The 23,223-nt window shown below is 40.9% G+C and overlaps 1 protein-coding gene across 9 annotated transcripts in view; it reads left to right on the top strand.

Moving 5' to 3' along the window:
* DOCK10 (dedicator of cytokinesis 10) overlaps positions 1-23,223 on the top strand; it is a 275,677-nt gene that overhangs the window by 245,153 nt on the left and 7,301 nt on the right. For 7 of the 9 annotated variants that reach the window (XM_073020107.1, XM_073020106.1, XM_007966462.3 and 4 more), the window contains exons 46-53: positions 957-1,014; positions 1,345-1,443; positions 5,497-5,603; positions 7,265-7,387; positions 7,529-7,642; positions 16,713-16,859; positions 19,943-20,153; positions 21,676-21,866. In XM_073020107.1, coding sequence (XP_072876208.1) covers positions 957-1,014; positions 1,345-1,443; positions 5,497-5,603; positions 7,265-7,387; positions 7,529-7,642; positions 16,713-16,859; positions 19,943-20,153; positions 21,676-21,866 — 1,050 coding nt within the window. The remainder of the gene's footprint in view (positions 1-956; positions 1,015-1,344; positions 1,444-5,496; positions 5,604-7,264; positions 7,388-7,528; positions 7,643-16,712; positions 16,860-19,942; positions 20,154-21,675; positions 21,867-23,223) is intronic. The other 2 variants (XM_073020109.1, XM_073020108.1) reach the window with 1 other exon arrangement.

Below are 23,223 nucleotides of genomic sequence, written 5' to 3'. Positions count from 1 at the left end.
AGGAGAGTCCACTGTGCGAAGATTATAAGTCAACACTTAACTTTTTATGTCAGTTTCAATACCGGGTGGATCATATGCAGCAATTCATAGCACCCAAGGGCTTCTGAGTACCAAATGGGAAGTTCTACTCCATTCCAGAACTATGTCCCTTTGGGGAAGAGATTAATTTGTCTAGGATAGTCCTAAACTCTGAAGCGCTTCTAAACACATGTGGTAATCAGGGACTCCGGAATGGAAACCACAAGCCTGGCTTGGCAGCAATTTAGTGAGGACAGGAATGAGAAGCCCTTGGGCTGCTCTGAAAATGATGAAATTCCTCCATAAAACCTCAAAAGGAAAAAGCTGAAGTCATTTGGAATCTTTAGCAAGTTGAGTTTTAATATGGATTCAGCAATGTTCAGGGCTTCATAAGAGACATTAGAGTAAAATATAACATCACACATATAACCTGGTTTGTGGGGAGCACAGGTGTTACATCAGGTCACACTACTTAATCAAGCACTCACTTGTGAAGTGACCATTTTAAAGGCAACACAAATTCAGAGGGGCTACTCCTGGAGGTAAAAAAAAGTTATTTAGAAGGCAGATTATTTTTATTTCCAATTTATATCTAAATACTAGAATTATAGTTTTAATTGTAAAAGGAGAACTATGATTTATTTTTAATCTAGGCTTAGACATTAAAGGAGGAAGATAATTCTATGGGAAAATTCTTTGGGCCAGCTCCTTCAGCCATCTCCAAACTAATCAAGAACAAACAAAAACCCAAATATTCATTTTATTCTTGATGGTGAATTTTTTGGAAATACAATTGATTCTTGCTTTCAATTCGGTGTTTACAAAGGATCCTTCTACATAACATATTCTGATATGGAATACTGACTCGCCTTGGAAGATTAGCCCTAATTATATTAAACTGCATCCCCTGAGCCTCTTTATTTTCTTTCTCATTACAGGCTGCCATGTGTTACATCCATATTGCTGCTCTCATTGCAGAATATCTGAAAAGAAAGGGTAAGATGACCATGTGAGGGAGACAAAAAGCCCAGATTTCAACACATTGAAGCCTAATAGAAATAATGTATTAATTTTACATTTTATTAATCTGTTATGTTTAATTAAGTAATAATCGCTTTCACAGATACTTCTAATTATGCTGTACTTTAACATTTTCAGTCTGTTATGCCACTGACGTATTTATTCTATGTACAGCAAAGGCTAACTGAATGGTCAACTTCTTAGTTCAAAACGAGAATGCATCATTGGCTAACAATTTGTAGTCTCAAAAGCTTGTATTAACATAAACATGTAGCAACGTCCTAACCTCATCTTGCACTACCATAGGTTACTGGAAAGTGGAAAAGATTTGCACAGCATCCCTGCTCTCGGAGGATACCCACCCCTGTGATAGCAACTCATTACTAACAACTCCCAATGGAGGAAGTGAGTGACCTAACTGCTCATTTATCCCAATGCAGAGGAAATCAACTTGCTGCTTAAATTCTACTTCAGTGAAACCTTCTTTATTCTTTTTTTTTTTTTTTTTTTTGAGACAGAGTCGCGCTCTGTCACCCAGGCTGGAGTACAGTGGCTGGATCTCAGCTCACTGCAAGCTCCGCCTCCCAGGTTTAGGCCATTCTCCTGCCTCAGCCTCCCGAGTAGCCGGGACTACAGGCGCCCGCCACCTCACCTGGCTAGTTTTTTGTATTTTTTAGTAGAGACAGGGTTTCACCATGTTAGCCAGGATGGTCTCGATCTCCTGACCTCGTGATCTGCCCGTCTCGGCCTCCCAAAGTGCTAGGATTTAAATACATTCTTAGAAGCAAAAACTATCTCAGATCTACACAACTTACTCTGCAAAACACTTAAACTCCTGCCATTCAGAAATCCCATCTAAAATTTATGAAATTTAAGTAACTGAAAAGTTGTCAGCAAATAGAACTGTATGTTCTCCAACATTCAAGTTTACGAGTTACGGCCATATTTAGCTACTAATCTGCATGCCAGTCTGCCATAGGGATTTTACTCTGAATTGCAAGAGGAATCTATTTTAATTTTTAAATGTAATAAAACTGTTGATTCCAAATAAAAGACAGGGCCAGGCATGTTGGCTCACACCTGTAATCCCAGCACTTGGGAGGCCAAAGTGGGCAGATCACTTGAGGTCAGAATTTTGAGACCAGCCTGGCCAACATGGTGAAACCTGGTCCCTACTAAAAATACAAAATGTAGCCGGGTATGGTGGCAGGCACCTGTAATCCCAGCTACTTGGGAGACTGAAGCAGGAGAATCTCCTGAACCCAGGAGGCGGAGGTTGCAGTGAGCCAAGATCACACCACTATACACCAGCCTGGGCAACAGAGTGAGACTCCATCTCCAAAAAAAATAAAAAGAAAAATGAAGACATATACATATATATATACACTATATATGTAGGACTTTATAATCAGAGTGTTCCATTTCATTTTTAAAAAGTATAAATGACAATTTATAACATATGGTTTATGGTACAGATTTCCTTTAGAAATATCCCATCAATGTCTGATTTTTTGAAATTATAATGACTAAAGAGTTACTCTTTGCACAAAAAAGTGGGTGATATAGTTTACATATTTAATCTACACTCTCTTGCAAAAATTTGTTCAAATCTGAATTTTATGAACTGTAGTCTATTTGATAACACTGGTTTAACTTTCCAAATGCAGTGGAAAACTCAGTGTACAAACAACAGAAATACATTTTTAGATGTTGAAAATCAGAATACTTAAAACGAAATGTAAATGGACTTTACTTGCTATATTTCAGAAACATAATTCACCCCTTATTCATTTAAATATTTGTAGGTTTTCTAAAAGGTCTCAGTGGAGTTTGCATATAAGACATTTGAACTGGCCAGGCACCATGGCTCACGCCTGTAATCCCAGCACTTTGGGAGGCTAAGGACGGTGGATCACAAGGCCAGGAGTTTAAGACCAGCCTGGCCAAGATGGTGAAACCCCATCTCTACTAAAAATACAAAAAAAAAAAAAAATTAGCTGGGCATGGTGGCAGGTGCCTATAATCCCAGCTACTCAGGAGGCTGAGGCAGAGAATTGCTTGAACCCAGGAAGTGGAGGATGCAGTGAGCTGAGATCACACCACTGCACTCCAGCCTGGGCAACAGAGCAAGACTCCATCTCAAAAAAAAAAAAAAAAAGACATTTGAACCAAATGACCAAAGCAAACTGAGAGACAGTGAGGTCACTTGTTTGAGGACCTTGGAGAAGACGCCAGATGTGGCACCCTGTGGCACCCATGGCTCATGTCCACCCTAAAATTCAGGAATCTTCTTGCTTAGTGTCATATGTCCTATTTAGCCTGATTTTTATATGCAAGTCATCAAAAACATCATTGCCTTATTTAACATGCCCTTCCTCCTCACTATTGCTTATCATAACCAGATGCCATAACGTTCCATAAAGACTTTCAAATTCTAAGAACAAAATTGAAGAAAACCGATAAAAGCAGGTGTTAGTTTGAGAACTTGTGGAAACTTATATGCCAAAAAGTTGTGTGAATCTTTCATATTCAAAATGCTTTAAATGCCTAATGTTAGACCTAAGGTGATATTAGAATATAATGTGTTCATCAAGAAAAGGATATATTTGTTTAGGAAACGTTAAAATTAGGAAGGTGATCATCTATGACACATTAACGTATATCTGATGATACATTAACTGATGATATAGGCTATGATATATTAGCATCTTCTAACTAGCACATATCATCAGCATATATGTGAATGTCATTGGCATGTATTTGAAGCCCTTAATATACTTTTCTATTTTGATATTTTTGAGTCAAAGGAGTGAACTATCCCTTCCCTACAATGTGCACAATGGTATGAATATAGGTGAATATAGGTGACCCCAGAAAGTACAGCTGCTTCAGTTATACTAATAAGTGATCATCATCCTGCAAGAAGTATGTTGTGACTTCTCCTCCCCTTCAATTAACTCTGATATAGTTTAATATGTGTTTAATATTATTATAAAAAGTAGAAAAATAAAATTTATATAAAAGCAAGTATTAGATTGCAATAATTATTATATTTATAATTTCTAGCATGTTTGGGGGGTGATCATTTAGTTACATAACCAATGAGCTGATTATTAAAAGCAAAAATATTCCACAAAAGTATTAGCTATAATTTAAAAAGCACCACACTAAGCCCTGTACCAGCAATGTGTCAATTAGTTGCCAGTAACAAATCTGTGAGTTAGGTGCTATTATCACCTCCTGTTTATATAGGTGAGAAAAACAAGAGAGGCTAAATAATCTGCCTCAAATGTCCTGGTTAGCTTGTGTTGGAGCCAAAGTTCAGAGGCTGGTCTGTCACTCCAGCTAGTGCTTTTCTAGTCACTCACATTCCCCACAATTCAGATCTATCTCTCCTCTGGGAATGCTGCCTGTTGTCAGCTGTTTTCACATGTATCTGTAGAGGGAGGCCTTTTTAAATCTTGGTGGCTAAGATACTAAGAAAATTTGAAAAGGTTTCTACATAATGTAAAAGAGTGACATATAGCAAGTATTGGCCAGGCACAGTGGCTCACGCCTGTAATCCCAACACTTTGGGAGGTTGAGGCGGGCAGATCACCTGAGGTCAGTAGTTTAAGACCAGCCTAGCCAACATAGTGAAACCCTATCTCTACTTAAAATAGAAAAATTAGCTGGGCATGGTGGCAGGCGCCTGTAATCCCAGCTACTTGGGAGGCTGAGGCATGAGAATCGCTTGAACCCGGGCGGGAGGTGGAGGTTGCAGTGAACCAAGATGGCACCATTGCACTCCAGCCTGGGCAACAAGAGTGAAACTCTGTCTCAAAAAAAAAAAAAAAAAAGCAAGTATTGGGCATTATCTTGTCTTGCGGGGGGGCCATTAGGGGAAAGCCAGGGTCTCACTCTGTCACCCAGGCTGGAGTACAATGGCATGGTGATAGCTCACTCCAGCCCCAAACTCCTAGGCTCAAGCAATCCTCCTGTCTCAGCTTCCTACATAGCTGGGATTACAGGCACCCACACATCCAACTATAAGCATTGTCTTTATAATGTGCTGCGTGTACCAGGTATTTTCTCAAATATTAATGTTTTGAGTCTTTTCAACATCCTCTGAGATAGATATTAATGTCCCCAGCTTAACAAAAGAAGGACACAGTCTCAGAGATTAATTAAAGCAGAAGATTGGAAGTGTAACATCTACCCACAAATCTTATATTCTGTCCATAATCCCATGCTATCTCTTTATTAAAAATACCACCTGAAAATGATACAAAAATTATAAAAAGGGGAATATTGTTTGTCTGACAGAGAGTATTTATCAACAGTCATAATCTAACCATCTTGTTGATTATGCGAGCTTTGTAATACTACCAATTGGTAACATCATGAAGAAAGGCATTATCTAATCTAAGCAAAATTTGTCTCAAATAATAACGTTTTATTCTGCTTGCTCCTCCCAAGGCATGTTCTCTATGGGATGGCCAGCTTTTTTGAGCATTACACCAAACATTAAGGAAGAAGGAGCAATGAAAGAGGATTCCGGAATGCAAGATACACCATACAATGAGGTTAGACCAAAATTATCGCATGTACAGTAACTAAGTAAAGAGACGCATTGGCTTGTGACATTAAGCTAAATAAGGGGAAGCAAGCTTACAGCTGTTCTATAATATAACTTAATTAGACGAAATGAAAGGTAGGCTAAAATCAAGCCAAGATTAGTAGATACCAGATTTCAGTAAAAATTTAAACTATGTCTTACTTCTGTAAGATGGGCTCAAATGTATATTGTCAGCTCTTCTATAAGATAATATCTCTGGCCTTTTGGTAAAGGTGATAAGGGATGCTAAATTTTGCGAACCGATCATAGCTTTTTTTCTAAAAGCATTAGCAAGTTTATTTACAAATGCAGGTGGACGTAAAAGTTCACTAGTTTAGAAAAACTTCTGTTATGGAACATAAGCAGAGTTATTTTTCATTAACACAAAAAGAAACTTTCTACTGGGAATTACTTAGCAGTAGTTCTGGTGAAGAAAACAGAATTCCTCTCATTAAGTAAAATATTTTATAAGCTAATTTTTAAGTCAGTATTACATAAATGGAAAAAATTACACAGAAAGTAAATTTTCAGATGAATGTTAATACAATTTTACACATGGTTCTACATCAATTTAGCATATATTGCAAATAAATGAAGTAAATGTAATTACATATTTATGTTAACTATTTTAAATAATGTTTAAGAACCTTTTCTTAAAGCAAATTGTTGAAAACATTCCAACAATATCATACATTTGCTTGAAAGCTTATATAACTTTATTCAGTTGAAAATTTATTAAGCCACTAGTATATGAAAGGAATTGAGGTAAGGGCTGGGAAAAAAAATAAGGCATAATTCCTGCTCTCAAAGAATTTAGAATATTGAGAAAGACAGTTCCTACAGAGTGGGGAATGGCCAGGCAAAAACAGATGCCCAGTGACCAAATCTAGGTATCATATACCCTCGCAATTAGAAGGGGAACTTTTTTTTTACATGAAAGTGGTTGAAATGGTGATGAATGGAATGTAAATAAAAGCTCTTCATTTTTTTTGTGCTGAGTCTTGATAGGACTTGAAGGTGTGAAATAAGAAGGTTCTTATAGGTGCAGCTATAACACAGACAAAAGTATGGAGGTCAGAGAGTGTTCTAATAATGGAGTGGTATATGGTATGGCCAAATGCAAAGTCAATGACAGAGCACTGAAAGAAGGGGTCACTGAAAGGGAGGTTGGTGCCTGATTGTGGAGTTTCTTGAAGGCCATGCTGGAGTTTGGACAGCAGCTTACATACTGGAGTTCCAACAAAGGTTTAAGGCACTGGAGGTCTCGTGATCAGATTTGTGTTTTACAAAGAAAGATTACTGGAGAGCAGCAATTGGAGAGGGAAAACAGATTCGCTCAAAACTGTTGCAGGGGTCAGGGAGTATGTAAGTCAGTAGCAGTGGGAATGGAAAGGAGGAGACAGATCTGAAGGCATTTCACAGATTTAAATTAGCACTTTTGAGGCACTAATTAGGTAACGGTGATGCGGGATAGGCAAGAATCCAAGATGACACCACGATCCCCTGCTGGGTTTTAAATGCCAGTAACAGAGGAAAAAGTTTGACAATGCAACAGCTTTGAAACCAAGTTTCAGGCATGAGCCACAATCCTAATCATGTAAAATCTCATTTTGATTGGGGGAATTGCAGAATATCCTGGTGGAGCAGCTATACATGTGTGTGGAGTTTCTGTGGAAGTCTGAGCGATATGAACTCATTGCTGATGTCAACAAGCCCATCATTGCTGTCTTTGAGAAACAACGAGACTTCAAAGTATGTATTCCAACCCCCTAGAAGGAGTTACATAAAATATCCTATGTTGAATTGGAAAATTACTTACAGTTTTCAAAATTAAAAACTCTCTATTTGTATGTCAGCGTGATCTTCATGAAACTCTTTCACTTATGGTTTCAGAAATTGTCAGATCTCTACTACGACATTCATCGGTCATACCTGAAAGTGGCAGAGGTGGTGAATTCAGAGAAGCGGCTGTTTGGTCGCTACTATCGTGTGGCATTTTATGGGCAGGTAAGTTCACCAGAAATAACATGGCCCATAAATTCTGCTGAGCAGTTGAATGTTGTCTTTCATTCTTTACGAGACATCTGTGTGTGCCAGTGAATGGAGAGGTATGGGTGTGTCTGACTATACTTGAGTGTTTCTCCGGATGTGATGGTCTATATGTTTGTCCATAGGAATGTACTAAGTTGGAAAACAAGTGAGCAAAGAAATCCATGGGTTGAGTTAATAGTGATTTCTGACTTCTCAAAGAAAGAGGGCACTTATTTTTCAACATTCTCTTCTTTCCAGCTCACCCTAAAATATCTAATTATGAGTTTATATCATATATTAAAGTGAAATTAAATCGAGCATGCTTTAAGAAATAACATTCCTAATATTCTAGGAAATAAGAGAATTCCTAGGGGCTCTACCATATCAAACCTTTGATTTTACAATCACACAATTTTTTTTCTCCTATTTTCAAACTGCCACTGTTTCTAGACAGAATACCAGATGGTTATTTTGCTTCCTATATTGCAAGTCAGTGTAATTTCAAAGTTATTTTTCCCGGTTTACTGCATAAGCAATGAAGAAGATGGAAAATATTACTTAGCCACTGTATTGGCCTGAAAGTGAACATACTATATATTAATTGTGAATGTCTCTGAGCAACATTTTCAATGGGATAAACCCAGGCACCATTCATTTCTTTTCGGGAAGGCTTATAACGCTATTATATTTCAGCAGACGTAGTTTAGACTGTTGCTCGTGTGGATAGACATCCCATGCTTTTATTTTCAGAGTGGCAGTGGCTCTCAGACCTCACACTTCCTCTCCCCGTAACCTGTCATCTCACTTAGTAGCCCAGGCTGGAGTGCAGTGCAGTGGCGTGATCTTGGCTCACTGCAACCTCCGCCTCCTGGGTCCTGGCTCAAGCAATTCTCCTGCCTCAGCCTCCTGAGCAGCTGGGATTACAGGCAGGTGCCACCATGCCCAGCTAATTTTTGTATTTTTTAGTAGAGACAGGATTTCATTATGTTGGCCAGGCTGGTCTTGAACTCCTGACCTCCTGTGATCCACCCACCTCAGCCTCCCAAAATGTTGGGATTATAGGCGTGAGCCACCGTGCCCGGCCTCAGCTTCTTGTTCTTAAGGCTGCAGCGGAAGGAGTCAACTCCAGCATGTTCATTCTAGGTCACTCCCCATTGAAGTTGTTTGAAAAGTACATATTTTCCTCTGCTCACCAAAAGCAGCTTAAAAACTAACCTCTGGGCTGAGTGCCGTGGCTCACGCCTGTAATCCCAGCACTTTGGGAGGCCGAGGCGGGCGGATCATGAGGTCAGGAGATCGAGACCATCCTGGCTAACAAGCTGAAATCTTGTCTCTACTAAAAATACAAAAAATTAGCCGGGCGAGGTGGCGGGCGCCTGTAGTCCCAGCTACTCGGGAGACTAAGGCAGGAGAATGGCGTGAACCCGGGAGGTAGAGCTTGAAGTGAGCCGAGATCGCGCCACTGCACTCTAGCCTAGGTGACAGAGTGAGACTCCGTCTAAAAAAAAACAAAAAAAAAAACAAAAAAACCCACTAACCTCTGAATTAATAAAGATAGATACTTTCTACCTGGAAAGGAGAAGTATCACCAAGTATCCACTTATTATAAACAAATTAATCCAACCAGGATTTTTCTCAGGACACAGCAACATCAGGATAGTGGAGACAGAGAAACTAATGGTCTGAAAAATGGGGATCTGCATAAACAATCTATAGAAAATAAAAAGCAAATTTAGACATTTTGGGGGTCCATGGAAAAGAATCTGAACTATCTGAAGTGAGAACATAGATGGGGAGAGAGCGAAGTGTGGGAACCTTCAGAAGAGGAAGAGAGAGAAGAGAAAATGACACTTTGGAGCCATTTGGGAAGCCATGAAGAAAATATACAATCTGTGACATTGGTGAGACAGCAAGAAAAGTGGCAGAAAATGCTATAAGTAGGGAAGGGGATGTGGGAGCAGAAGAGTTGAAAGGGAAAAACAGAGTTTCAAGGGAGATGGCCACAGGCTAACTGGGCAGCACAGAAGTAGCACAAAAGATGTGCTTCTGGGTCACCAAGACATGACTCTGTAACGCCTCAGGCATTCCTTCCAATGAAAAAGTAAAAAAAAAATCATTAATAACCTGATCATGAAAACAGGATTGCCTACCAGATGGTTGCTGCAACCACTATCTGAGATACAGGCTGTAAAGCAAGTAGAAGTGAATCACGCTGCTTTTCAACTAGTTTTTAATGCAGATGTTTACTCTTTTCTTCTTTTGGTCTTGATTGTTCCAGGCCGTGGTAAGTTCTTACTCACTCTCGCTATCCATTTGCATGCTCTAACACCCCTCACACTTCCCTCTGTATGGTTTTACTGAAACTTAACCTTTTTGTGCAAATCAACATTTGGTACGAAGGGTGAGATAATCCTGCTTTCATTCATTTTTGGAATCATCCTGCATCTCTTTAACTAAGTTGTGTTTATGCCAGTTATGTGAATTACAAAAAATGTATCCTTTGTTTTTCATACATGCTATCTTTCTGCCTAAAGGTAGATGTAGTCTGAAAGCCTTACATACACAAACACACACAGAGATAAGTATGGGTACCGCGTATCTTAAATATACGTAGCATAGACTTGGGATTGTAGATCGTCTACTTATTTCAGGCCACTATGAGCTGCAGCTTATTAAGAACAGAATGGTCAGAATTTTGGAAGTTGGAGTGATGGTTATTGGTGGACACCTCCCAAGATACTGAAAAAACTGTGTTTTTTCCAAAGGAGTGTCTTAGAGAGATGGGGGTCTATGGTGGTGAGCTCTGAGCATTCTCAGAGCTGATGGGAGTAATTCCCAATATAAAAGATGAACTGGGGAATAAATCTTTACCCAATACATCTGGGTAAGTCTCCAGAGATGCAGAAAGGAGCAAGGTAAGAAATTTGGAGAACAAGCCATGTCCAGAATAACCTGCCAGTACCCAGAGCTCTGTGACAAAGGATTTTCTTCATCTTATTTTGAGCCATATGAAACTGCCTATATTCAATCACTTTTTTATGTACAAAAATGGCAACTTTATATGGTTCAACATAATTACTGTCAGTTAAGCTGGAAAGAGAAAACATTTAATATTCACACACTGTCCATATTCAGCCCTGCTTGTCTGACCAGTACATACTTTTTTGTAATTCTTTAAATTCCTTCCCACATTCATACCATATCAGCATTTTCTATGTTCATTTATAAATTTGGGATTATGGGCCCTTAACTCACCTACTAAAAGAATACTTGAAAACCCCTGTACTAAATAGACTGAGGGGGGCAGTGGGGAAGTACTGGGGGGAGCCCTTGCAAATGACCTAACTTTATTTTTCTTTCAGACTCCTCAGTAAAGTGTGCTCATTTGGCACCTGATTTTTTTTTTAATGCTGCAGTACTCTCACTTGTCTTTGTAAAAAATTCCAAGGCCGGGTGCAGTGGCTCACGCCTGTAGTCCCAGAACTTTAGGAGGCCGAGGAGGGCGGATCACGAGGTCAGGAGATCGAGACCATCGTGGCTAACACGGTGAAACCCTGTCTCTACTTAAAATTCAAAAAATTAGCTGGGTGTGGTGGCGGGTCCCTGTAGTCCCAGCTACTCAGGAGGCTGAGGCAGGAGAATGGCGTGAACCCGGGAGGCGGAGCTTGCAGCGAGCCGAGATCGCGCCACTGCATTCCAGCCTGGGTGACAGAGTGAGCCTCCATCTCAAAAAAATAAATAAATAAAATAAAAATAAAAATAAATAAATTCCAATCTGAGCTTAAAAGGCAAAGTGATGTTAAATCCTCTGACTTAGAACCTGCCTAAGCACGACACTCCATAAGCTCAAACCCAGCTACCTTTGAACAAGGAGAACTAATGGAGGTCGTCCTGATAAGCAGCAAATTAGAGCCTCAGTCATCACTGCTCAGACGAGATTCAAATGCCTGTCTCAAGACACCACACGGAGAGTGAGAACTGCGGGATTCAACAGGAGCAGACAGCACACATCACTTCACACTCGATGATAAATAAATACCAAGTAGACTCCAGCATTCCCCAGAATGTGTACAGAATGAAGGTTCCAAAGATTTAAGATAAAATCTTGACTACTTGATTAGCATAATCCTCACGGTCAGAAATAATTTCTTATTCATAATGGTGCTTTATGTCCCATATGGTATAAAAGTTACCTTTTAATATCCAAGTTGACATGCCTTGCAATGATGTTAAAAAGATTATGGAAATATGACGTGCAAGAGGTTCTTTGCCTGCACAAAGGCCTTTGGGTACATTTTTTTAGTGTCCCATGTAGACCACTGCTCTCATTTTATAGTTCTGGCTGGGGTATTAATACTGTGTCTGTAATGAGCCAGACACTAGAAAACAAGTATAAAACTGATCGTTCATAGCAGGAACTTTAAAAAAATGCAAGTCTTGCACAACACCTGGCATCAGCATCAATATGGAAATTTGACATACAGCAGCCTATACAAAGTGTCCTCCAAAGTGTCCCTGAAGTATTGATTTCCACAGTAATGAAACAGCAGCAGTGAGCAAACATCAACTATAATCCATGAAGTCCTTAGGCCCTGGTATTTAACATGAAAGCAAGTGAACACCCATTACATAACAAAATATCAGATGCCCCTGGAATTAATTAAGTAAAAGACCTGGGAGAATTTTATTCTATCCACCAAAGGCCATAGATTCCATAATTTGCAGTCATGCCTGTATGGGTGTACTTGCATCTCAGGATCTTAATAAAAAAGGAATTTGGGGGAGGAGGGAAGGTGCATGTGTAGTGTGGAAAACTGCCATCTCCACTTTGAGACATGATATAGCTCTCCGCCTATAGGAAAGTCGCTGATCTAGGCCACATATCTATACCGTATAAACATCATAATTGAGTTCTGATGTATATGCTAAGAGAAGCTACATGAATGCAGAGAAATTCATTCATGTAGCTTCTTTTCTCTTAGCATTTAGCCTCGTATTGACATTTTCTGGCCCATCTTTTGTATACTAGATTCCTCTTCAAATACATTCTTCTCTTTGTGAACTTTGAATGAGTCTAATATAATACCAGGGGCCCTGATATTTGACATCACAGTGATGATCCAGGGATATTGCAAGATGCTAACGTACCTGCAAAAGCATCTGAGGAGGAGTCAATGCTTTTAGTTGTCAGTTTATTGAAGTACATTTTTACCATAATGTATTGCCTTAAAGTTTCATAATTCATACAGTCCTTGTTTAACCAAGGTGTGTTCTTTCTTGACCAGAGCAGATGAAGGTGTTTATTGCATTGCAAAATGACATTTTAAAAATCAAACTGGCAAGGGAAGTGCAGAGATCACCTTTCCCATTGCCTTGAAATTCAGTCAGCTTATAAAGTTGGGGCTAAAGCAAAAGAGAAGCTGACCCTGGTTTTCGTCACTCTGTGTCCCTGTTTATAAATCATTTATATGATAGAGCTGAAATTGAAGCCTTCCTTCAGATAGTGCCTGTAGCTCAGTGGGCTTTGATAGCTTCCCTGGGTATAAGGTAAGCCTGCATTCCAAACATTTTCAGAGCTGCCATTTGTCTGGCTTCAAAACTGTTTACAGAAACCCCAGTGGACAGCAGATTAAATGCTTTATTCTGCTCCTCCACCTCCTTCTTACTCATTTTATGAAACAGGTTTACCTTTCCAAGCTCTTTAGAAAAAGGTTCCAATCACTAATTTATCAGTTACCAAAATATTGAAATGAGCTTCAATAGACCTTTTATAATAAGAAAAACTTTGTTGCCTAAGCAAGAGAAGCCGAAAGTATGTATTTTGAAGCACTGAGAACTGAGTTACGCTGCATAAAAGCCAGAACTCAAATTGCTTTATAGATACCGAGTTTTTTCGTCATTGTTGTCATCACCACCAGCATCAACATCATTACCATCCTCAACATAGCTAGCACTCACCAAAGGCCATCTGATTACCAGGTGTGGTCCTTACAACCCCCCAGTAGGTTGCTGAGTCTGAATTTTCCCACCCCATAGCCCAAGGAGGAGGGATGAAAGAAAGTCACAGGTTATGAACAAGGCCGCAAAGGTCATGATGATGGCAATTTTTTTTTTTTTTTTTTTTTTTTTTTTGAGACGGAGTCTCACTCTGTCGCCCAGGCTGGAGTGCAGTGGCTCAAACTTGGCTCGCTGCAACCTCCGCCTCCTAGTGATTCTCCTGCCTCAGCCTCCTCAGTAGCTGGGACTACAGGCGTGCATCACCATGTCCAGCTAATTTTTGTATTTTTAGTAGAGAAAGCGTTTCACTGTGTCGGCCAGGATGCTCTCAAACTCTTGACCTTATGATCCACCCACCTTGGCCTCCCAAAGTGCTGGGATTACAGGAATGAGCCACCACGCCCGGCCGATGATGGCAATTTTTACCTGCCTCCCACCACTCATTTTCTGCTCACTCTAGATTCAGAAATTTGTCAGGGGTTTACAGTGAAAATGTGTCTTTGTACTAGTTTTCACACTATGGTGAAAAATAAAAAATCTTTTCCTGAACCTTAGAGACATTTTTCTCCTTGAAATGGAAGTTGCAAATGTTGCTTCAGCTTTAGCCCCATGAGGATTCTGCCTGAAGGCTTCAGAAGGTCTGATTTCTCTGATGTGTCAGTCTGTCAATTGTAGCCACTAACTCCTGACCTTGAATCAGACAAAACTCCACAAAGACAGCAACAGAAAAAAACATAGCAGGCTGGAAGTCATGTGGGAGTGGAGTCAGACCTCACTACCCCTATGAAATCTACAGGAATGACAGGGAGCTGCTTTTCATGCTTTCAACATCATATGACACTTTGTAGCAGTTTGGGGTCAAGGCACTTATAATTACTTGTATTTTGTCTTGAACATTTCTTGAAGAAATTGTTCATTAAAAACATCTTTATTTAAAGCCATGGACTATTTTCCAGTTATGCCTGTTGCACATACGCCTGTTTAAGATGTATGCCCTTTAAGAATTCTTTCATTCATCTGCTTACGCCACAAATAGAGTGACCTCCCCCTAAAGACCAGGCATTGTGCTAAACACTGGGCATACAACGTTGAAGACACACTTCCTGCCTTTAGAAAGCCCAAAGTCAATTAGGGAGATGTGCAAGGAAGCAGGCGATTACCTGATTGGCAAGAATTCCACTATGGAGTAGACCTTATTCATTTGCTTCTGCAAAGGTACAGTTACAGTACACTTAGAATACAAATTACCCTGTTAAAGATGATCCCATTTGCATGTATGAAAGTGCTTTTGAATTATAAAGCATCATACAGATTTCAGTTTAATCAATATTCTTAGATTGTCTCACATTAACCATGAGAAAATATAGCACTGGAACACTTTGCCTATGCTTTTTTTTTTTTCTTTTTTTTTTGAGACGGAGTCTCGCTCTGTCGCCCATTCTGGAGTGCAGTAGCACAATCTCGGCTCACTGCAACCTCCGCCTCCTGGGTTCACGCCATTCTCCTGCCTCAGCCTCCCAAGTAGCTGGGACTGCAGGTGCCCGCCACCACGCCCAGCTAATTTTTTTGTATTTTTAGTAGAGACGGGGTTTCACCGTGTTAACCAGGATGGTCTCGATCTCCTGACCTCATGATCCACCCGCCTCAGCCTCCCAAAGTGCTGGGATTACAGGCATGAGCCACCGCACCCGTCCGGCTGCCTATGCTTTTTTTAATCATATAATTTTTAAATAGTCAAAAGTGATTTTTTAATATGGCTAAGTTTCCTTTTGACGTCCAGTGTCTTCACCCAGACCTCAAAAGCCATTTCCTTATGGGTCAACTCTACAATCAGGAGAAACCAGATATAGCCTGTAATCCCAGCACTTTGGGAAGCCAAGGTGGGTGGATCATCTGAAGTCAAGAGTTCGAGTTCACCAACATGGCGAAACTCCATCTCAATTAAAAATACAAAAATTAGCTGGGCGTGGTGGCACACATCTGTAGTCCCAGCTACTTGGGAGGCCGAAGCAGGAGAATCACTTGTATCCAGGAGGCAGAGGTTGCAGTGAGCCAAGATCACACCTCTGCACTCCAGCCTGGGCGATAGAGCAAGACTCTGCCAAAAAAAAAAAAAAAAGAAAAGAAACCAGATATCCTTGGGTTCTTAACTCCAAACTTAATCTGGTATTCTGAGGCCACATGTATTCCACAGGAAAAATGCTTCTGTGTCTCTTCAAAGGGAAGGAATTATAAAGATTGCTTCACTTAGTTATCTTCAGATAATAGAATCTTCCCTTCCCTCTGCTTCCAACCAGACAAATACATTAATAGAGGCTAAAACCTACTTGCTCTTGTGGAATAAAAATGATGATATGGTTGCTATTTTTAATCCTATAATGTCTTCCTTTTCAAGAATGTAAAAGGTCTGTTAGTAAGGTAGATTGCATGATTAAGTTACATATACCTAAGTTTCAGCAGGTCCCTGAAGTCATGTTGATGTAAAGTTATTTTTTAAATGGCAGTACTTGGGAGCATAACACATGTAATTTCTGTTACGACAACTATATAAAGTCTTGTGATTTTTCATCGAAGATTATGTGGGATGCACATCAGCCCATTTAAAAGCTTTACATGCCGTACACATTTCCTATGTTAGTTTCAAAGACTTATAGAAGATCTTATTAAAAAGGATACTGACTGCTCTTTGCTGCAAAAAATTGCTCCATATTTCATGTTCTACCCCAAGATACCACAAGAGGGCATGCTTCCCCCAAAATATATGCAAGTAGGTAGTACCATTGAGTTCTACAAATAGAGAAAACAGTATTTGCAAGATATTTCATGAGTTTCTTTGGCCTGGCTAGGAAATATTTACATTAATGTCTGATTATAAGATGATATTTTATTTTCTTCACTGTGTTTTCTCCGATTTTGAATGTTATAGGGTGTTAACCAATGGATTGGATGACAACCAAAAACTTTATATATTTTTTAAGTAAATGGCTTTTTGTTTTGCTTTTATGACTGGCATTCTCTAATAAAATTGGTGGTTCATTATGTTCCATAGGGCTTTTTTGAAGAAGAAGAAGGTAAAGAGTATATTTATAAAGAGCCTAAGCTGACAGGTCTGTCCGAGATTTCCCAAAGACTCCTCAAGCTCTATGCAGATAAATTTGGAGCAGACAATGTGAAGATAATCCAGGATTCCAACAAGGTAGAGGAAAATCAGTTTTCATGCAAGTGCTAACAATTGACTGAGTTTTTTATTCTTTAACCACATTAAGTTTTCATTTTCTGCCTGATGATGCAAAGTAAACTACTAAAACGATTTTAGATGTTTTGCTTGTTTGCCTATTGGTTGGTTAGTTGGTTAGTAATTTGAGGGGAGAAGAGTCAGAAACATTATATGTGTTTATTTGGGTAACTTTTAAAAAGATCTTAGTAAATTCTCTATGTCTCCATTGGTTATTTGCATTTGAATAGCAATCAAAGCCTTAAAGTAATTGGGCTCAGTGGTGGAACTGGAGAAAACAGCAAATTGAAAATATTTATTGTCAGGGAAGTCTTCCTAGGCGTATTAGTCAGGGTTCTCTAGAGGAACAGGACTAATAGAATAGATGTATATATGAAAAGGAGTTGATTAAGAAATATTGACTCACACGATCACAGGGTGAAGTCCCACAATAGGCCATCTGCAAGCGGAGGAGCAAGGAAACCAGTCTTGTGTCCCAAAGCATCAAAAGTAAGGAAGTTGACAGTGCAGCATTCAATCTGTGGCTGCAGGCCCGAGAGCCCCTGGCAGATCACTGGTGTAAGTCCAGGAGTCCAAAAGCTGAAGAACTTGGAGTCTGATGTTAGAAGGCAGGAAGCATCCAGCACAGGAGAAAGATGGAGGTCAGAGACTTAGCCAGTCTAGTTCTTGCACATTCCTCTGCCTGCTTTTATCCTGGCTGTACTGGCAGCTGATTAGATGGTGCCCACCCAGATTGAGAGCAGGTCTGCCTCTCCCACCCAGTTCACTGACTCAAATGTTAATCTCCTTTAGCGACACCCTCAATGGACACACCAGGAACAATACTTTGCATCCTTCAATCCAATCAGGTTGACATGTAATATTAACCATCACACTAGGCCACACCAATTTTGAAAGCTGTCCCCTATAATAGAGGCAGACTTGCCAGTTACATTACATTAACCTTTGAACATTCAGTTACCCTCCTCTTGGCTCCAGAAAGCAAATACTTACCTCTTCTCTTAGATTACTCAGCATCTTCTTATACACTCTCGTTCAGTTAGCCAACCTCTATCAAATGCCTACTGAATGCCAAGCCCAGAACTGGAGATGAGGCACACAGGGTCTCTTCCTTCTGGAGCTCACAGTTCACATGGGGCTAAGAAGAGAAGGACCTGTGCAAACAGCCAATTAAACAGATTACAATCAAGTATCACCAGAGAGTCAAAGTCCAAGTTATACAAGGAAAGCTCAGGGCAGGGATCTCTCTTAACAGCTCATTCTTGGTTGGGCAGCATTACATAGAAGGGATGATGTTTGAGTTAGTTTGCTGGAAGCAAAGGGCATGCTGAGAAGCCCAGCACATGCAATGATGGGGAGGAATGAAAGAGGGAGATATGTGTAGAGAATGGCAGGCCTTTGAAACACAGGTTGGATAGAAGAGTGTGGCAGAAGATGGAGCTGGAAAAGATGGTTTTTGCCCAATGGCATACAGTCCTATTGGGCTACACAAGTCTTTTTTTTTTTTTTTTTTTTTTTTTCCGTCCTCTTTTACAAACTCAAGTTTGGAGGCATCTGGGCATGAAATCCCTGAGTCTGGGCAGAAATTTTTGTGGATGCATTCATCATTCTCCTTCTCAGCTTGATGGCTATAGTCACCTTCCCCAGAAAGGCAGGCAGCTGGAACTACTGTGTTACTGGCTCTCCAAAGTAGAAAGTATGCACAGAGTTCCTGGGGCAGCGTGGGGGATGAGAAAATGCCAAATTTGGTATCAGAACAACTTGAGTCGTCATTCCACCATCCCACCACCTATCAGCTGGTGATCTTAGAGAAATTAGTTGGTCACTCTAAATCTCTATTTTTGATCTGTAAAATGCTTATAATTATACCCACTTTATAGTGTAATTAGTAGTAGCATTACAAATAAATTCAGGAGGTCCCTCAAATCTCTGGGACTGGATAGGCAGCGGATGGGTAGACAGATGGAGAAAACTGGAAGAATTTTTAAAATTCTTTGAGGTTTCATTAGAAAAGAAGCTGAGAACGCCATCTCTTCCAACTCCAAAGGAGAACAAGTGTGATTTCCCGGATTTTCTTAGTACCCCCAGCCTGTCTTCCTTGCTATTTGTCAAACTCACTCCCCAAAGCAGAGTTGATTTTTTTAAAAATGCGTAGGATGACTTGTTACAGATTAGAGAAGGATCCTGACATTAAAACTATGAAATTTTGCAATCATGTAATAGGCTCATCAGCTAATCTGCTAAATAAAACAAGGAACCTCCCTCCTTGCCACAAGCCCAAAGCCAGTGGCCCCAGTCTAGATACATGGGTAAAATCATAGAGGGACCAAAATATATTTTTTAAAAGTTTTCATTTGAATTACTCTCAAGCAGCTTGCATTCTAGGGCTGGGTGCAGTGGCCCATGGCTATAATCCCAGCATTTTGGGAGGCCAAGAAGACAGATCTCTTGAGGCCAGGAGTTTGAGACCAGCCTGGCCAACATAGCAAAACCCTCTGTACTAAAACTACAAAAATTAGCTAGGTGTGTTGGCACATGCCTGTAATCTCAGCTACTAGAGAATCTGAGGCAGGAAAATCACTTGAACCCAGGAGGCGGAGGTTGCACTGAGCCGAGATCGTGTCACTGCACTCCAGCCTAGGAGACAGAGCAAGACCCTTTCTCAAAAAATAATAACAATAATAATGAACAAAATTAAGAAATAAAAGAAGTTTACATTCCAGACAAAGGTGATTGAACATTTATTACAGCAAAGAGAGAAAATAAAGGACTAAATAACATGCCACAACCAGGCACATCTGGAAGAGCCTCAGCTACTTGGTGAGCTGGCTCCAATCCCCCTCTACAGACCAGGCTGCTCAGGTGCAGTCCAACCTTTATTCTCTCTGTGATCCTGCCCAGCTCTGAAATGATGTGACTGCCTATTTTTCTCCAAGGGGAGAGGCACAGCCTCGTTGGTATGCAAGCTGAGGGAATAGGAGCCTCCTGCTTTCAGGAGCACTCTAGGGCATACCACTCACTTTGCCCATAATCTGTTAACACAGGTAAACCCCAAGGATTTGGACCCCAAATATGCCTACATCCAGGTGACCTATGTCACACCATTCTTTGAGGAAAAGGAAGTTGAAGACCGGAAGACAGATTTCGAAATGCACCACAACATCAACCGCTTTGTCTTCGAGACGCCCTTCACGCTGTCGGGCAAGAAGCACGGTGGAGTGGCTGAGCAGTGCAAGCGACGGACGATCCTGACAAGTAGGTGCAGGCAGCCGGGCCACGTGTGTGCACCTGTTCCAGCACAGGCCCCTTTACAGGGCTGGATCAGTAGGAATCAAGAGTTATTTCAGTCCTGCAGAGAAGTACTCAAAATGTGCTAAATTGGAAATGTTTGCCAAGAAGAGATTTCCATCTCTTTATTCTCTATTAACAGAAGTCAACCAGAGGAGAAATTGTCAAAAGAGTTGCTTTGCATACCTGTTCCCTTTAGGTTGTAAGTGTGAAGGGTCATGGGGTCAGTGCCTTGGGAAAGGCTCAAGGCACTCTGAACTTTCCTGAGTCTACCTTCAACTGTTTCAGGGTTAGCAGCTTTCATCGTGTGCTTTGGGGCGACATTCTAAACCACCACTCTGGGATTCAAATTCTTCATCTGTAGAGCTAATGCAGATGGGGATCTCCAATATCCCTCCATGCACTCTTTAGATCTATGCTGTGAGCTAGCCATCCCTTCATTTCCTCAACACACATTTAATGAGGCCCTACTAGGGGCTGGGCACTGTTCTAGGCACTGGCAACGCAAATGAAACATGATTCTTGTCCTCAAGGTGCTTACAGTCTGGTAGGAGAAAGAACCAAGGCAGGCAAGAATTTCAGGTGAGCAGAGCATGAGAAATGAAACAAGAGCACCCGTGGGGGCTCCTAAGGCTGGCTGCAAGGTGAGCAAGGGCATTCTGGAGGAAATGATCAGTAACCCGCTTTGAGAGCTGGGCCATCCCAGATTAGGCTACAGCCTGTCAGTAGCACTGATGTCTAAACTGTGACAAGCATCTGCCTTCAGCAAATGTATCCAAAACTTTTGAAATAAAAAAGCCACAACAAAGCTGTATCAATATATACTATTTGGCATATATTTAGGCATTCTGCATTGTGGGTTAGTATAGTTTTTATATGAATTACAAGTTGCTGTGGAAGCTTTAATCTTTTCAGTGTTTAGAAATTCTAAAGGCTGGCCGGGTGCGGTGGCTCACGCCTGTAATCCCAGCACATTGGGAGGCGAAGGCGGGCGGATCATGAGGTCAAGAGATCGAGACCATCCCGGCCAAGATGGTGAAACCCCATCTCTACTAAAAATACAAAAATTAGCTGGACATGGTGGTGTACACCGGTAGTCCCAGCTACTCGGGAGGCTGAGGTAGGAGAATCACTTGAACCCGGAAGGCAGAGATTGCAGTGAGCCAAGATCGCGCCACTGCACGACTCCATCTCAAAAAAAAAGAAAAAAAAGAAAAAATCTCTAAAGGCCTAAAACAGCCCTGAGAATGAGGGCCTGTTAGCAGTGAAGCAGAAGAGCACACCAGGTCAAAGGAGTTTGGGCAAAAGCTAAGAGGTATGAGAGAGGATGGCACCTAGCAGAAAAAGTAACTCCCACGCATGAAAAGCATGCAGAATGGAAGGTGCCATGTGCCGTGAAATGATAGGTGATTCTCTGGTCCTTCAGGGAAACCCTTGACTCTTCACTAATCCTCAACCTTGAAATCCCTTTTGTATGGCTTTTGTGCAGCGAGTCACCTGTTCCCCTACGTGAAGAAGAGAATACAAGTCATTAGCCAATCGAGCACAGAACTGAATCCAATTGAAGTGGCAATTGACGAGATGTCCAAGAAGGTTTCTGAGCTTAATCAGCTTTGCACAATGGAAGAAGTGGACATGATCAGACTGCAGCTGAAACTGCAAGGAAGTGTCAGCGTGAAGGTGAGTAAGCATTGCCCAGGGCTGAGATGCACATGGCCAATGAAACTGGGTGGAAAATGCCCTGGGAACTTTGTTTACAAAGAATATAAGAAACATTTTTCTGTTTGTGAGAACACCTTTATCTGGGTCTTTAAAATTGCTTCGAGTTGTCAATGTGCATTAACGTTACTCGAAACCTGTAGATATCTCTTTCTTAGGTTTAGCTGAAATAAAATGTATTCTTCCTCCACTCTGCTATCCCATCTTCTATGGATAACTGTGTTCTATATCTGTATACTAACAAATGAATTAACTAATGAAGAAACACCACATTCTTGTACACATCTATCATTAAGGGCCTTAAAAAAATTTGTTCTGAAACAAATCCAAAAAAAGAATGATTAAAAGGTTCATACATGTTTATCTGTCTGGCAGAGCTGTGACAGGAAGCAGCTGGCATGCTCAGTGAGTGATTGAGGAGGATAGAGTAAATAAACTGTTCCCAAAAGTGTATGCAGCATTTGGGAAAGCCAGAAAGGGCTGGCACAGGGACTGGCAGCACTCAGGCGGTGTGACCAGCGTAGACCTGAAGATGTAAGCAGAGGAGGGTTAGTGGAAGCAGACAGGGGAGCTGAGAGGTCCGTCTGATGACAGACAAGTAGACAGGAGTGGCTTCAGCTGGCGATAGGGAGGCTTCTGCAAGGAGGAAGCCTGGGGCCTAGTATTCTGACCAGAGCCAGGCAGGTGAGGTGAGTAAGGCACTCACCTCGGGCACAAAATTAAAGGGAGCCCCAAGTAACTCAGGAATAAGGCATTAATTTTTATTTATTGTATTAATAAATTGATCCTAACTATTCTTAAGGAACAAAGCATTAAATTTTAAAATAAAGGAAGATCAGTAGTAGCACCCTGCACAGCTATATTGGAGCCTAAAAGCCAAAGAAGGCTGGACGCAGTGGCTCACACCTGTAATCCCAGCACTTTGGGAGGCTGAGGCAGATGGATCACTTGAGGTCAAGAGTTCGAGACCAGCCTCGCCAACATGGTGAAACCCCACCTCTACTAAAAATACAAAAATTAGCCAAGTGTAGTGGTACATGCCTGTGATCCCAGCTACTTGGAAGGCTGAAGCAGGATAATCACTTGAACCTGGGAGGTGGAGGTTGCAGTGAACTGAGATTGCACCACTGCACTCCAGCCTGGGTGACAGAGCAAGATTCCATCTCAAAAAAAAAAAAAAGAAAGAAAGAAAGAAAAAAAAAAGCCAAAGGAAAAATTAATGCTACTGATCCTGACACTGACCACACTCTTCCCCTTCCCTACCTCCCTTGTCTGTGTCCCCCATGGGCCAAGAAGACCAGAAAGCATGAGAGCCATA

This window comes from Chlorocebus sabaeus, chromosome 10 (genome assembly GCF_047675955.1).
Source record: "Chlorocebus sabaeus isolate Y175 chromosome 10, mChlSab1.0.hap1, whole genome shotgun sequence".
In the NCBI taxonomy this organism is placed as follows: Eukaryota; Metazoa; Chordata; class Mammalia; order Primates; family Cercopithecidae; genus Chlorocebus; species Chlorocebus sabaeus.
This window is presented reverse-complemented; position numbering and strand designations above follow the sequence as displayed.